At 40.9% G+C, this 12500-nt stretch overlaps 2 protein-coding genes across 2 annotated transcripts in view; one reads left to right on the forward strand and one right to left on the reverse strand.

Annotated features, from left to right (window-relative positions):
• LOC145503133 (uncharacterized) overlaps positions 1-12500 on the reverse strand; it is a 403728-nt gene that overhangs the window by 122710 nt on the left and 268518 nt on the right. The gene's annotated exons all lie outside the window — the stretch shown is intronic.
• Positions 4562-12500, forward strand: part of LOC145502911 (trace amine-associated receptor 1-like) — a 9148-nt gene continuing 1209 nt past the window's right edge. Inside the window, exon 1 of the mRNA XM_081482312.1 lies at positions 4562-12500. This exon is cut by the window's right edge and continues 1209 nt beyond it. Within this exon, the coding sequence (XP_081338438.1) occupies positions 6413-7444 (1032 nt within the window). The 5' untranslated portion in view covers positions 4562-6412 and the 3' untranslated portion in view covers positions 7445-12500.

The raw sequence follows: 12500 nt of genomic DNA on the forward strand, positions 1-12500 counted from the left end.
AGGGATGTCGTGGGTGTTGCAATGCAAATGAAAAATATACATATATTTATACTAACTTAAACAAAAAAAGAAACATTTTCCATTATTTTATCCACACAACGTTTCAAAAATTGCTTTCATCAGATTGTTGGAAACGAATATTTACTCGAGAGTGACTATCCGCGTCACGCAATTGTTTACATTCCAACGGCGGATTTTGGGCAAAATCTATGAGAAACACAGGTCGAGGCGGGCGACTTAAAACCATTCGCCCAGATATATTTTTTGATATCCTAACAGGAAAATTCAGGAAAACCGGAAGTAGATTTTGAGCCCAATCGGGGCGAAATCGTTTTTGGCATATTTCTACCAAAGAAAGCTGTATTAGCAGAAAATAACTATGGTCCGTTTCTTTTCTTACCAGGACCTATCTATGGGCAAAATACAAGCGAAATGAATTTTTCAACTTGTGCCATTGATAGGCGATTTAGGTCGATTTTTTATAGGCATCCACTCATAAGTATAAACAAGAGATTATCAAGAGAGTGAATCCCCCATATAGGTCCTCTAGATCTAACTAAGGTCATCCCTCTTTATTTCTTTTTGGACATGGTACCCAGTTCTTCCGAGGATGCTACTCGCGCGATGCGTGGACAGCCCAAGCGACATTCTCGAAACTACCCGAGACGAAATGGCGCGAACGCCATTTTATATCGTTTGATTTCGTTTCATAGCAGAGATGTTTTCTGCACTCTCGGCCGTCTTTTTGTTCGACCGGGCTTTCGTTTGTTTTGTGTTCGTTTGGCTGTTCAGTATTTGGCTGTTAATTCGGTTTTAGGGAGTTTAATTATGCAAACTTAAACGGCAACGGCAACTAATACAATGGCTGTGTAAGCGAGCGTTTTACTATATAGACACGAGTGTTTTACTGGAAAATACACCACTCGTAAAATTCATAGGAAACCACATCCGGGACTCGAGTGGCGTATTTTCCATATCCTCATTAGTGAAGATATCGATGATTTCACTGATATCAAGTTTGTCTCTAAAAAATGTACTTAAATTCGTTGGTGTATCATCGAAACATCTTCGGGTCTTCCTCGAAAGTCTTCGGCAATCTTCGGTAATCTTCGGAAATCTTCGGTAATCTTCGAAAATTTTCGGAAAACGTTTGGCAACGTTCGTGTGACCTTCGGACAAGTTTTGGAGAATCTTCGGAAATCTTCGGAAAGTGGTCGGAAATCTTCGTATAATCGTCAAAAACGCTGTCATCAGTATGTCTATATAACGAAAAGAACATTACATGTTAGCTCAAAGATATGAATTTATGTTCTTGCCACTTGAACATAAAATTCATATCCTCTCACCACCGTGTTATATCCTCTATATAATTCTTTGTTCATTTCTTTGCCGTTGTTTACAAAAGGTCATAAAACAAGAACGTGAAATAGCCACATTCTTCATATACGACGGCCAATTTTCGAAATATCTTTTTCGAATTTTGATGCTGTCTCACATATTCTGTTTAGGATAGTTCTGACAGCATTGACAAACTGAATGAATCTAAATTCTTGCGAGATTCGTAGGTTGAATATTAAGTCGTTTATTAATCGAATTTGCCTTTGGCGTTGTTGCCGTTTCTGCTTGAACTGCTTTTGCTACTTGGGCAGCGAGCGTCTTCAACCATCTGTTTGTTCGGTTGCTAAGCTTCTGTTTGCTTTGCACTCGTTTGTCTACTCATTTCTCTGCCGTTCATTCAGTTGTTATTGTTTGTGTAGGGGACATCCGTTCTTATTTAAACTCCTATTAAAACATACCGAGAGCCGAAGCTCCTTTGCTTGTAATCAACATATCAAAGAAGACATCCCCACAGCATTGGAGGTTTTTCTTTGCTTCGAAACGAAACGAAACGAAACATAAACAAATCCTCCACGAAAACATCCACGCAACACGCGAGTAAAATCAGCGGAAGAATTGGGTACAATGTCTAAAAGTAACTTAAGAGCAGCTTCGCCTAAATATCAACTAGACTTGGAAATAGCGAAAAAATCGAATTTCTTCAAACTCGCCAAGAATGAGGCCCTACGGGCACTAGTTACAAAAATATTGTTTTAAGTTCGATAAATCAAAAATTATTTTTTTACGCCATTTTTTCGTTTCGATGCCCCAAATCGGCCAAAATCGATCGAAAATGAGCGGCATATTCAGAGGCTCGTAAACTGAAAAGTAAAAATCTTCATTACAAACTGATTGTAGGTCGTATTTTTACTTCCTTCCCTGTCTATTTAGAGCTAAATAGATCGCGATTTGATTAGAACTAAAATATTTGATGAATTTTCTAAATTAACGACCCAAGACAGCTTTACAAGAGGTCTACATTTAGCCTATTTTCAAATGCTAAAAAGGCGTTCTGGTACACGGCTTTTCCCAAAACGACTAGTTTGGTCTGAAAGAGCATTGTTTCTTCTTCAAATTAGTGAAATAAAATTTTTGGGTAAATAAAATCGCAAGCGCTGAGATAGCGAACTAAATGCGGCACTTCTTCCTGAAAACGTGACCTTTGACCCAAGCGTAACGAAACCGATTACTGCAAGAAAACCCGGAAGAAAAGCAAACGCTTCGTTACTTTGAAACAATTTCTAGTGATATCTCTCCGAAACCATGATTGCAAGAAACTCTTTCCAGATATGAAATCTTACAGGGTCAAAGAAGGAGCTAAAGGGCGCATTTTGACACAATATTTTTGTTTGCTGAGAATTGACTTGAAGTCAATTCCAGTGAAATTTGCAAACTTGAAGTATGTACTTGCCGATACTTACCTGAATATTTATATTTATAGAAGAGTCGTCTTCTTGGATTAACCTTCAAAGGAAGCTGGACCAAGATTTGGAAACCTCTAAAAGAAGAAATGTTTAATGTTCCGTGACCTGCGCGCTGCTATAAATTCCATGCACATACCGACCGCATGGTTGTCGTAAAACTAACTGAACTCCACTGACAGTTTCCATGGGCAACCCCAAAATAAGCAATCCACCAAAATGTAAAGTGAAATTGGCTGTCTTAATGAACAGTTAGAAGCTAGAGTCAACTACCACTACCTTTTAAAAGTCCTTGATTTTACTTTGTTCACTCAGTAATTACTGTCACGTTCGAATACTGCATAGTATCGGTCACGCCAAAACACTATAGACCGTGTGGACTGAATAAGTTTCCCATACAAAGTCCTGTATGCGTTTGTCTATTGAATCTAAAGTCAAATACTGCGCTTATGCGGCCTGTGAATAAATGACAGATATATTGAACACTATTTTGTAACTAGAGCCAAAAAAAATGAGTCAAAATGAAAGGCCCAAACAAGTGTCTGCAGTTTGCACGGTCTGCACTGTTTTGGCGTGACCGATTCGCGGTATTCGAACGTGACGGTAAGAAGTACTGAGTGAACAAAGTCGACGCAAACGAATAAAATCAAGCACTTTTAAAAGGTAATGGAAGTTGACTCTAGCTTCTAACTGTTCATTAAGACAGCCAATTTCACTTTACATTTTTGGGGATTGTTTATTTTGGAGTTGCCCATGGAAACTGTCCGTGGAGTTCAGTTAGTTTTACGACAAACATGCGGTCGGTATGTGTATGGAATTTATAGCAGCGCGCAGGTCACGGAACATTAAACATTTCTTCTTTTAGAGGTTTCCAAATCTTGGTCCAGCTTCTTTTGAAGGTTAATCCAAGAAGACGACTCTTCTATAAATATAAATATTCAGGTAAGTATCGGCAAGTACATACTTCAAGTTTGCAAATTTCACTGGAATTGACTTCAAGTCAATTCTCAGCAAACAAAAATATTGTGTCAAAATGCGCCCTTTAGCTCCTTCTTTGACCCTGTAAGATTTCATATCTGGAAAGAGTTTCTTGCAATCATGGTTTCGGAGAGATATCACTAGAAATTGTTTCAAAGTAACGAAGCGTTTGCTTTTCTTCCGGGTTTTCTTGCAGTAATCGGTTTCGTTACGCTTGGGTCAAAGGTCACGTTTTCAGGAAGAAGTGCCGCATTTAGTTCGCTATCTCAGCGCTTGCGATTTTATTTACCCAAAAATTTTATTTCACTAATTTGAAGAAGAAACAATGCTCTTTCAGACCAAACTAGTCGTTTTGGGAAAAGCCGTGTACCAGAACGCCTTTTTAGCATTTGAAAATAGGCTAAATGTAGACCTCTTGTAAAGCTGTCTTGGGTCGTTAATTTAGAAAATTCATCAAATATTTTAGTTCTAATCAAATCGCGATCTATTTAGCTCTAAATAGACAGGGAAGGAAGTAAAAATACGACCTACAATCAGTTTGTAATGAAGATTTTTACTTTTCAGTTTACGAGCCTCTGAATATGCCGCTCATTTTCGATCGATTTTGGCCGATTTGGGGCATCGAAACGAAAAAATGGCGTAAAAAAATAATTTTTGATTTATCGAACTTAAAACAATATTTTTGTAACTAGTGCCCGTAGGGCCTCATTCTTGGCGAGTTTGAAGAAATTCGATATTTCGCTATTTCCAAGTCTAGTTGATATTTAGGCGAATCTGCTCTTAAGAGGGATTACCTTAGTTAGGGGTCCTATATGGGGGATTCACTCTCTTACCTTGATAATCTCTTGGTATAAATCTACTAGCGTTCTACACGAATGCCGTTCCCTTAATGGCTATACTACTCGCTACTTTGTTGTAGATAGTAATTAGCCTTGAAGTGTGCCGTTGTCAAAAAACGGCGGCCGCTTCTTGGTGTTTTCGAGGTCGGTTGGTGAAGTCCTCTTCACCAACCGACCTCGAAAGGAAAACAAAAATGAAAAAAGATAAATTTTAAGATTTTAGATAAAGTTTTCAACGACTAGTAGACTTGTACTAAGCCAATTAGATTATTCCCTCTCGATTTCTATACGTACGTGGTAGTTAACTCAAGCTGCCCCCTCGTTAACGATCACGTGATAGAAATCTCAAGCTCATATTCTAATTGTTAAAAGGGCCATTGTCACAATAAAGCGCATGTGCGGTCTTGATTGACACCGGTTTTTAACCAACAGAAATCGTAATATCACGCGCGCCTCCACGAATACGTCGTGGGTCAGCTTGAAGTTTCACGTCCCTTCGGAAAATCTCTTTATCCGCCGGCTTTTGACCTTTTGTGTGTAAAGAATATTCATCACGTTTATGTTGTGTGAAGGCCGTGTCCATTGAATACAAGCCCATACACTTAACTTTCTTCCAACTTGCATGCACATCTGCAGCTATATAAAGTTTCCAATCCTCCCATCTTTATTTTCGTTTTTTTTTTCTTCCTTTCTTCGAAACAAGACGACTACGGGGTGAAAGTAGCTTTCTAGCCACTTCGAAAACCCCGTCTCGAGGACATCATATTTAACAAAGGTATTCAGCTTAAAACACAAAAAAAGCTAAAACATTACTATTTTTACACGCCTCACAAAGTCGATGGAGAAGAATTTTTGTCATAAATATCAACTTTAGCGCGCGGTTCCGAACGGAAAGTACGAAGTCAGCAAGCTTCACTAAATCATAATAATAGGCGAACGCCATAAAAACTTTCCCTTACTCTCTAGAATATTCAAAGGACCAAAACACAATAGGTACCAAAGAAATCTCTGGGGAGTGGGAAAGAGGCGATTTCTTAGTATTTTCAAAGGGCCACTTGCCTCACCTACTCTGCCAGGGAGTTCATATACACCCCCAGCTACCCCTACACGAAGTTAACAGTGAAAAAGTTAAAAAAGAAAAGTTTAACAGATTTAATTTCTGTTACGGCGTTTTAGTGTGTAGTCATATTGTGTCCAGCTGACGAAAATATTGATATCTGAAGACTACGTTTTCGATCAGGATCTAGCATTTCACTTACTTGAAGGACCTATCCCAATATTCTAACCTCAATTGACCTCCGTCCTACGGACTTCGCGCTAAAAACTATTCCGTTGGATAAGAAATCAAATTGCGGCACATGCGCAGAAGAGAGTCAAATACCCTTTAACTAACAACTTTATAAAAGGAAATCGCAGACACAGACAAAGACATAACTGTGATCTATTTAATCAATATTTTTCGTTTGCAGGTTTCCAGGAAAACTGGTCGCGCTTTACAAGAAATCTTCCAACATATCTCAAGGCCATGAAAGCAAATAGGTATACCATTTAAAATATCTTTCGCAGCATTTCGCTTTTTGGAATGGTCCACCTTGTCTCCCGCTAGACTTCGTATACGTCTGGGTTTTCGGCGTTATTCTCGTCAGAGAAGTCGACTGAAATTGTGGAGTACTTTTTAATCTTGCCGAGCGAAACCAAGATTGATTAACAAGAAACTTTTCAACGCGTTACCAGCCAAGTTGGGTACAGTACGCCTCAGCTGCTTCGTGAATTGTCCAAACCTAATACAAGACAAAAATGATCAATGAAACATCGCGTCAAACAAACCAAACAACTGCTCGTCTGATGGAGATAAACGTCAAGGGGATAGCTCAACTGGTTCCTATTGCATTAGTCGTTCTTGTTGTAAACATGTTAGTTTTCTTCGTTTTTCTCAAAACGAAAAAGCTAAGAACGCCAGCAAACTACGTTCTTTTTAGTTTGGCTGTTAACGACTTCATGACTGGAGCACTGAATATTCCTCTGTTTATCTTTGTGTTTTTCACTCCCATCATTTCATCAAACACAGTGCGCTTTCACCTGGGGTTTCTTTTGACGGTTGTACATACACTAACAGCAATTATATCAGTTTATCACATAGCAATCGCCACTTTGGAAAAGTACTTGTCCATTATCAGGCCAATAACTCACCGTCTTATCAACAAACCAACTGTTACAAAGGTTTTGCTAATGGTTTGGTTCATTTCCGCTGTCATTGGATTCATTCCCTTCGCATGGATTGATAAAACTAAACATCCTGAAGGAGCTAAGTACTTTGTAGGCTACATTATCTCCTGCTTTGTAGTGGTGTTTTTCTTTCCGTACATGTTTATGATATACGCCTTTGTCAAGATTTTTAGAGCCATTGCCAGTGGCGCAGGACAAAGTGGAACGAACGAAACGAAAGAAAGGTACAAAAGAAAACTTGCTCGAGAGAGGAAGAGCATTTTGCTATTTGTTACAATGGCAACTGCATTTTCAATTTGCTGGTTTCCATGGTTTTTATTGCAGTTACTCTACTCGCTTAAATTTGAACCTGAAGCTCTTGAAATGCCAGCCCATGTTTTTACTCTCGTCAGGTATATAACATCTGTCATAAATCCGCTATTGTACACTCTGCTGCGACCAGATTTTTATGCAGCGCTGAAAAACGTGTTTCTCAATGCGAATTGTGGTTTATTTCATCTAAGACGAGAAGAGAGCCAAAGAACACATATTTCCCGCAGTGATCACTTGCGTTTTACATTATCTGAACTGATCCAATCTCTTTCAAATGAGCCTGAAGAATAATCAGGAGTGGCTTTATGGAGTGGAAAAATAAACTCCGACGCACTTTCAGCCGCAGCAAACTTCCGCCGCCTGGAGCAAGGTGATCTTAGCCTTGCAGAGTACATTGACAAACCCACTATTCTGTGCGCGGAGCAGTTTGAACATCCCTCATAAGCCCGCAATCAATTACTTCGAGATGCATTATTAAAGGGACTACGCTCCAAAGAGGTCTGTCACTAGTGCACTGAAAAAGGCTCAGCGCTGACGCTGGAAGAGACAATAGAAATAGCTCAGAATCAGGATGCTGCAGCACACCAGGATGATTACATGCTACCGGAATTCAACGGTGATACACTACAAATGGAAGTTCGTAATCTCCAAGGAACCAGGCAGTCAGGAGCCAAGAGGAATATGCAGCCACAAAGACCAGGTTTCAGTGATCAGTAGAGTGATCTCAAACAAGGGAATTCAAAGAGAGAAACTTGTTTTAACTTTGGAGCGAAACCGTCAAATCCCAAGGGTATTACGGTTCCTTGTGTATATCAAATGCCGTATCAGAGAGTACCACGTGCAGTCTACAGCAGCTTCCGAGTTCGTAGACTGTATACCAGATGCGTACGAGACAGTTTACTTCAACGCGCCTATTCATCACCTTAAGACCGTAATAGCATCGTTCGTGGAGCATCACACACCTAGGAACCCTTAATCGCTTTTCTCATGATAATCATGGCTAGTGGTATTGCTCGTGGGCGCATATACACGACGACAACGACGAAGTAGCTCAACTCGGCGGCCATATTCCAGCTTATAGGTTAACCGAGACATGCAGCCTTGGTTTACAGCGCACATCTTTGATATTAGTCATCCATGTTACAGTCAACTGATACTTGTCAGAACAAGGCATCCGCTGACCAGAGTCACGTGACCATATCGCGGGCGCGAGTTTAAAGGTCATTGAGGTCAAATGTTTTTGAAGTTGACCGCTGCCCAGGTACTAGTTTTTCTATTGGATCGCAGGCTCAAGGCAGGTTACTTATTATAATAAGGGCAGGGGTTGTTCGAAAACAAACAATAGACTGCAAGGCTGATACTACGTGAAAACGTTTCGAGACACCAACATGACAGGAACCGATAAAGTAGGATCGCAACAGTGGACAGCTGTTTCGCCCTTATTTTGGGGCTAGTCAGCACTGTGTAGCGAAGATATGTAACGCCAGCCCAACAGCCAACGCACATAAATTGCAAAATGACCCGTTCACTATATCAAGTTCCATACTTTGAACTCACTTGCGCCCCGAAACACGCGTTGCCACATCACGTGTTTCGGGGCGCAAGGAGATAAAGTGTCAAGATTGGTGTCTCGAAAAGCAAAAGAATAAATGTGGCTGGACAAAACCAGCCTAAACATTTTTCCATGACGCATGCACCAACAAGATTTCAGTCCATTTTATTGATGTTAGTAATTTTACCCGTTTTATACTTATTATTATTCATACTTAGATATTTTTAAAATCATTGTGATTTATATTTTAATTGTTTAAGGGAGGGCCACGAGTTTATCAGTCAACGACTGTAAATTGTTTTTACCCTCATTAAATAAAGTTACTTACTTACCTACTTACTTAACATTCAGCCGCATGGCCAGTGCCATGCTTTAAAAACGCAGCGTATCGGATCTGAAAAGACCTACGGTCCGAAAATACATAAATGAGAAACCAGAAACTGCAAGGGACCGCATACGATAAACACTGCCAACGTAGAATCTACAGGAGATCTGATCAGCCAAAAAAATGCATGAAGACAAACAATAGACTGCAAGGCTGGGCTCCTTGCGCCCCGAAACACGTGATGTTGTCCCCTGTTGCGATCCTACTTTATCGGTTCTTGTCATGTTGGTGTCTCGAAACGTTTCTATCACCGCGTAGTATCAGCCTTGCAGTCTATTGTTCGTCTTCATACATTTTTTTGGCTGATCAGATCTCTTGTAGATCCTACGTTGGCCGCGTTTATCGTATGCGGTCCCTTGCGGTTTCTGGTTGTTCGAAAACCGGGTAACGCTAACCCAGGATATTAAAAGTAAAACGAAGTATAAATTTTTCTTGTATGAAAATGATTTTCACTGCTTAAGTTTTGTGTAGTTTGAGATTATTCAAACTCAGGTCAAACAATATTAACAGAAAACCTCACCGCAAAGTTAAAAAGTTCAAATCACAATTCTCGCTTATCCTGCCGGGGTTAGCTTAATCAGGCTTTCAACAGCCCGGCCCAGTAGCTCCGCTTTTACGCTTAACTAAATTTAGATACTAGTGGAGAATGTCATGCAGCCAGAACCTTACACCCGCCCTTTCTGGCTCAACCAGAATTACGCGACCATAACAGTAAGTTTTGTTTCCGGTTATGTTGAGGGTCTCGGGGAAACAAAACTCACTGTTTCCCTTGGGGCCAGTCATGAAGTGCTTATTGTTAGCGCGCGTTCTAGTCGCGTTGATGCACTTGGAAATGCTACGCGCGCGCGTGCGAGTTTTTATTCAAAGAGGAGAATTTGAACTCAATGCTCAAGTCCTTATGGGCTAGTGTTCTTAGTTGGAAGATCAGCCGCATTTCCTCGCGCTGTCTTGCAGCCGTTTCACCTTTTACCCTCAATCCTTACCACGAACACCCTCATGTCCTGGATTTTGTTGTGATCTAGAAGGTTGAATGTTGGCCAACGGGGAATCCTTGGTAACGAGGGTTCTGATTGTAACCCTCTACAGAACGTCGGTGCTCACCGAAACGGTACGCAAGCGTACGACCGGTTTCGCCCACTTACAAATTGTAACAGAGTTGGCGAGCGTTGACATAGACTACGCCGTCCGCAGTGCAATCGTGCCGTCTCTTTAGGCGAACATTCCGATTGGTGGAAGTGACCGTTTCCGTCCTTTCCGGGATGTCACATGAGCGGCACCAGGGTCTGCGGCAAAGAAATGTTCCAGCTAGTTCGGTTAGGGTAGTATCAGCGTGAGTAGAGAAAGTGCTGTAAACCAGGATGTCTGGGAGACTCGTGTCCCGCCGACAGACGCGCAATGGCTTGCTGTTAAATGTGTCCTTTGTAGATGGGTCATCGCTCCGGATACGGAAGTTCTTGGAAGAATTTTCTTGACTTCCTGGTTCTTTGGGTAAGTGAGTTTGGGTAAGTGAGTTTTCTGGTTCTTTGGTAAGTGAGTTTCTCGGAGCGTTCGGCCCTGTCATGTCGTTCAGTGTTCCTGAGTGCCCTTTCACGGCTAATCCGTTTGGGTTCATTTTTGGCTGGTGGTAATGACACTTAGAGGATATCGTCTCCTCTAAACGAATAATGTCATCTCTTTAGATCTGGTCACAAAGTCATATTCTTTGAAGACGGAGAAATTGGCCGTCTGGTACGGCGTTCTTGGAGTTAGAGGATGGGACGAACTGTGATCAAGGTAGTTGTGTATATCGGTGGGTTTCTGGTGAATGGTGGATTCCCCCTTGGCGAACACTTCAACCTCCCACACCACAACAAGATCTAGGATATGAGGGTGTCCGTGTTTAGGAGGATACAAGGTGGAACGGCTGCAAGACAGCACGAGGAGATGTGACTGATCTTCCGACTAGGAACACTAGCCCCAATTGATTCAAGTTCATTGAAGTCCATCTCCTCTTTGAATAAAAACTCGCAAGCAAGCGCGTAGCATTTTCAAGTGTATCTACGCCATTAGAACGCACGTGAGCAATGACGTCTATAAAAAACGTATATTTTTTGTCAACGCTAATCACTCATCGAAGTTTCAGCCTCTAAAGCGCAGAATTTCCTTTTAAAATTTGTCTCCAAAGAAGCCCAAAATTTGACCTTTTGAACAGCCAGGCCGCGTTTTCGTGATGTCATTCCGTCCGAGAGATTTTGTCCAAATGGCCTCCGACAAGCCTTTTAACAACGACTCTGGGTTATGGCTGCTTTTGAGCCGTATTTTTCTTCGAACCAAACATGCTCCAAACGGAATGACGTCACATCAACACGGCCTGGCTGAGAGAAGTACAGTTTCAAAATGGCGGCGTCTAAAGTCTAATTTTGAGCTTCTTCCGAGACGAATTTTTGTGAGATTATGCATTATTATTACATAATGTCATATAGTCACAGGTCCGTGTTGAAGGTTTGAGGATTTTATGAAACCTGAGAATGTCCCCGATGAGAGTTGATAGTTAATGAAGATAGTGAAAACTCGAGACGAAATCGGATTGTCGCATTTTAGAAAGGGGCGAACAAGATGATATTTGAAATGTAAACCGCCTTTGCTTCTAGTCAAATCGATCCTTTATAAACGGCTCAAACAGACCCAGAAACACAGGTAAATAACAGTGCATTTATTCTCCAGATGATTATGTTATTGCTGATACAGTGTCCGGGTCCTCTGTGCTTTGGGCGGGTGAGAAGATTTTCATGAACGCAAATCGAATGCGAGCTTTAAAGCTGCCTACAGGCCAAAATTTAAGTTTGTTCTTTTGTTTTTTAAGCGGTGATGCGGTGAATAAAATCCCAACTTTCGGTGTTTCGGTGACCTCAAACCCTAAAGTGTGCGATGTTTGTGTTTTTCACGCTACTTTGTTCGGTAAAATAAAGTTATTTGCGGTGTTTTGGTTTCTTGTTTGACCTTTCTCAGACCTAAATTTAGCATTCAAACTTCGCTAATCTGTGCTAATTTATGACAAGCGTGTACCATTGTTTTTAACAAAATAGAGACCAACACTGTCTAGTAAAACTTCAATATGCTTCACCTGCCAATCCAAAGCTGTTTTCATTAATACTTAACTTGACAAGTAACTTTACCACTGCCACGATGCACCCGGGCGTGGACCAAATTTATTATATTGACAGCGTAGCTTTTTTAGCTGATTGTGATGTGTTCATTTCGTGGAAAACTGTTAACGCCGCTGGAGACAATAGAAAGTTAACCAAGGTAAGAGTTCGATTTACCCTGTGATCAACCATGATTTAGGTCGGTAACCAAGGTTGAGATGACAGATATGGCAAGTCCAATTGAGGTCGCATGGTATCTCGCACCCCGTCGTTTTCGACAACGTT

This window comes from Orbicella franksi, chromosome 11, assembly GCF_964199315.1.
Source record: "Orbicella franksi chromosome 11, jaOrbFran1.1, whole genome shotgun sequence".
Classification (NCBI taxonomy): Eukaryota; Metazoa; Cnidaria; class Anthozoa; order Scleractinia; family Merulinidae; genus Orbicella; species Orbicella franksi.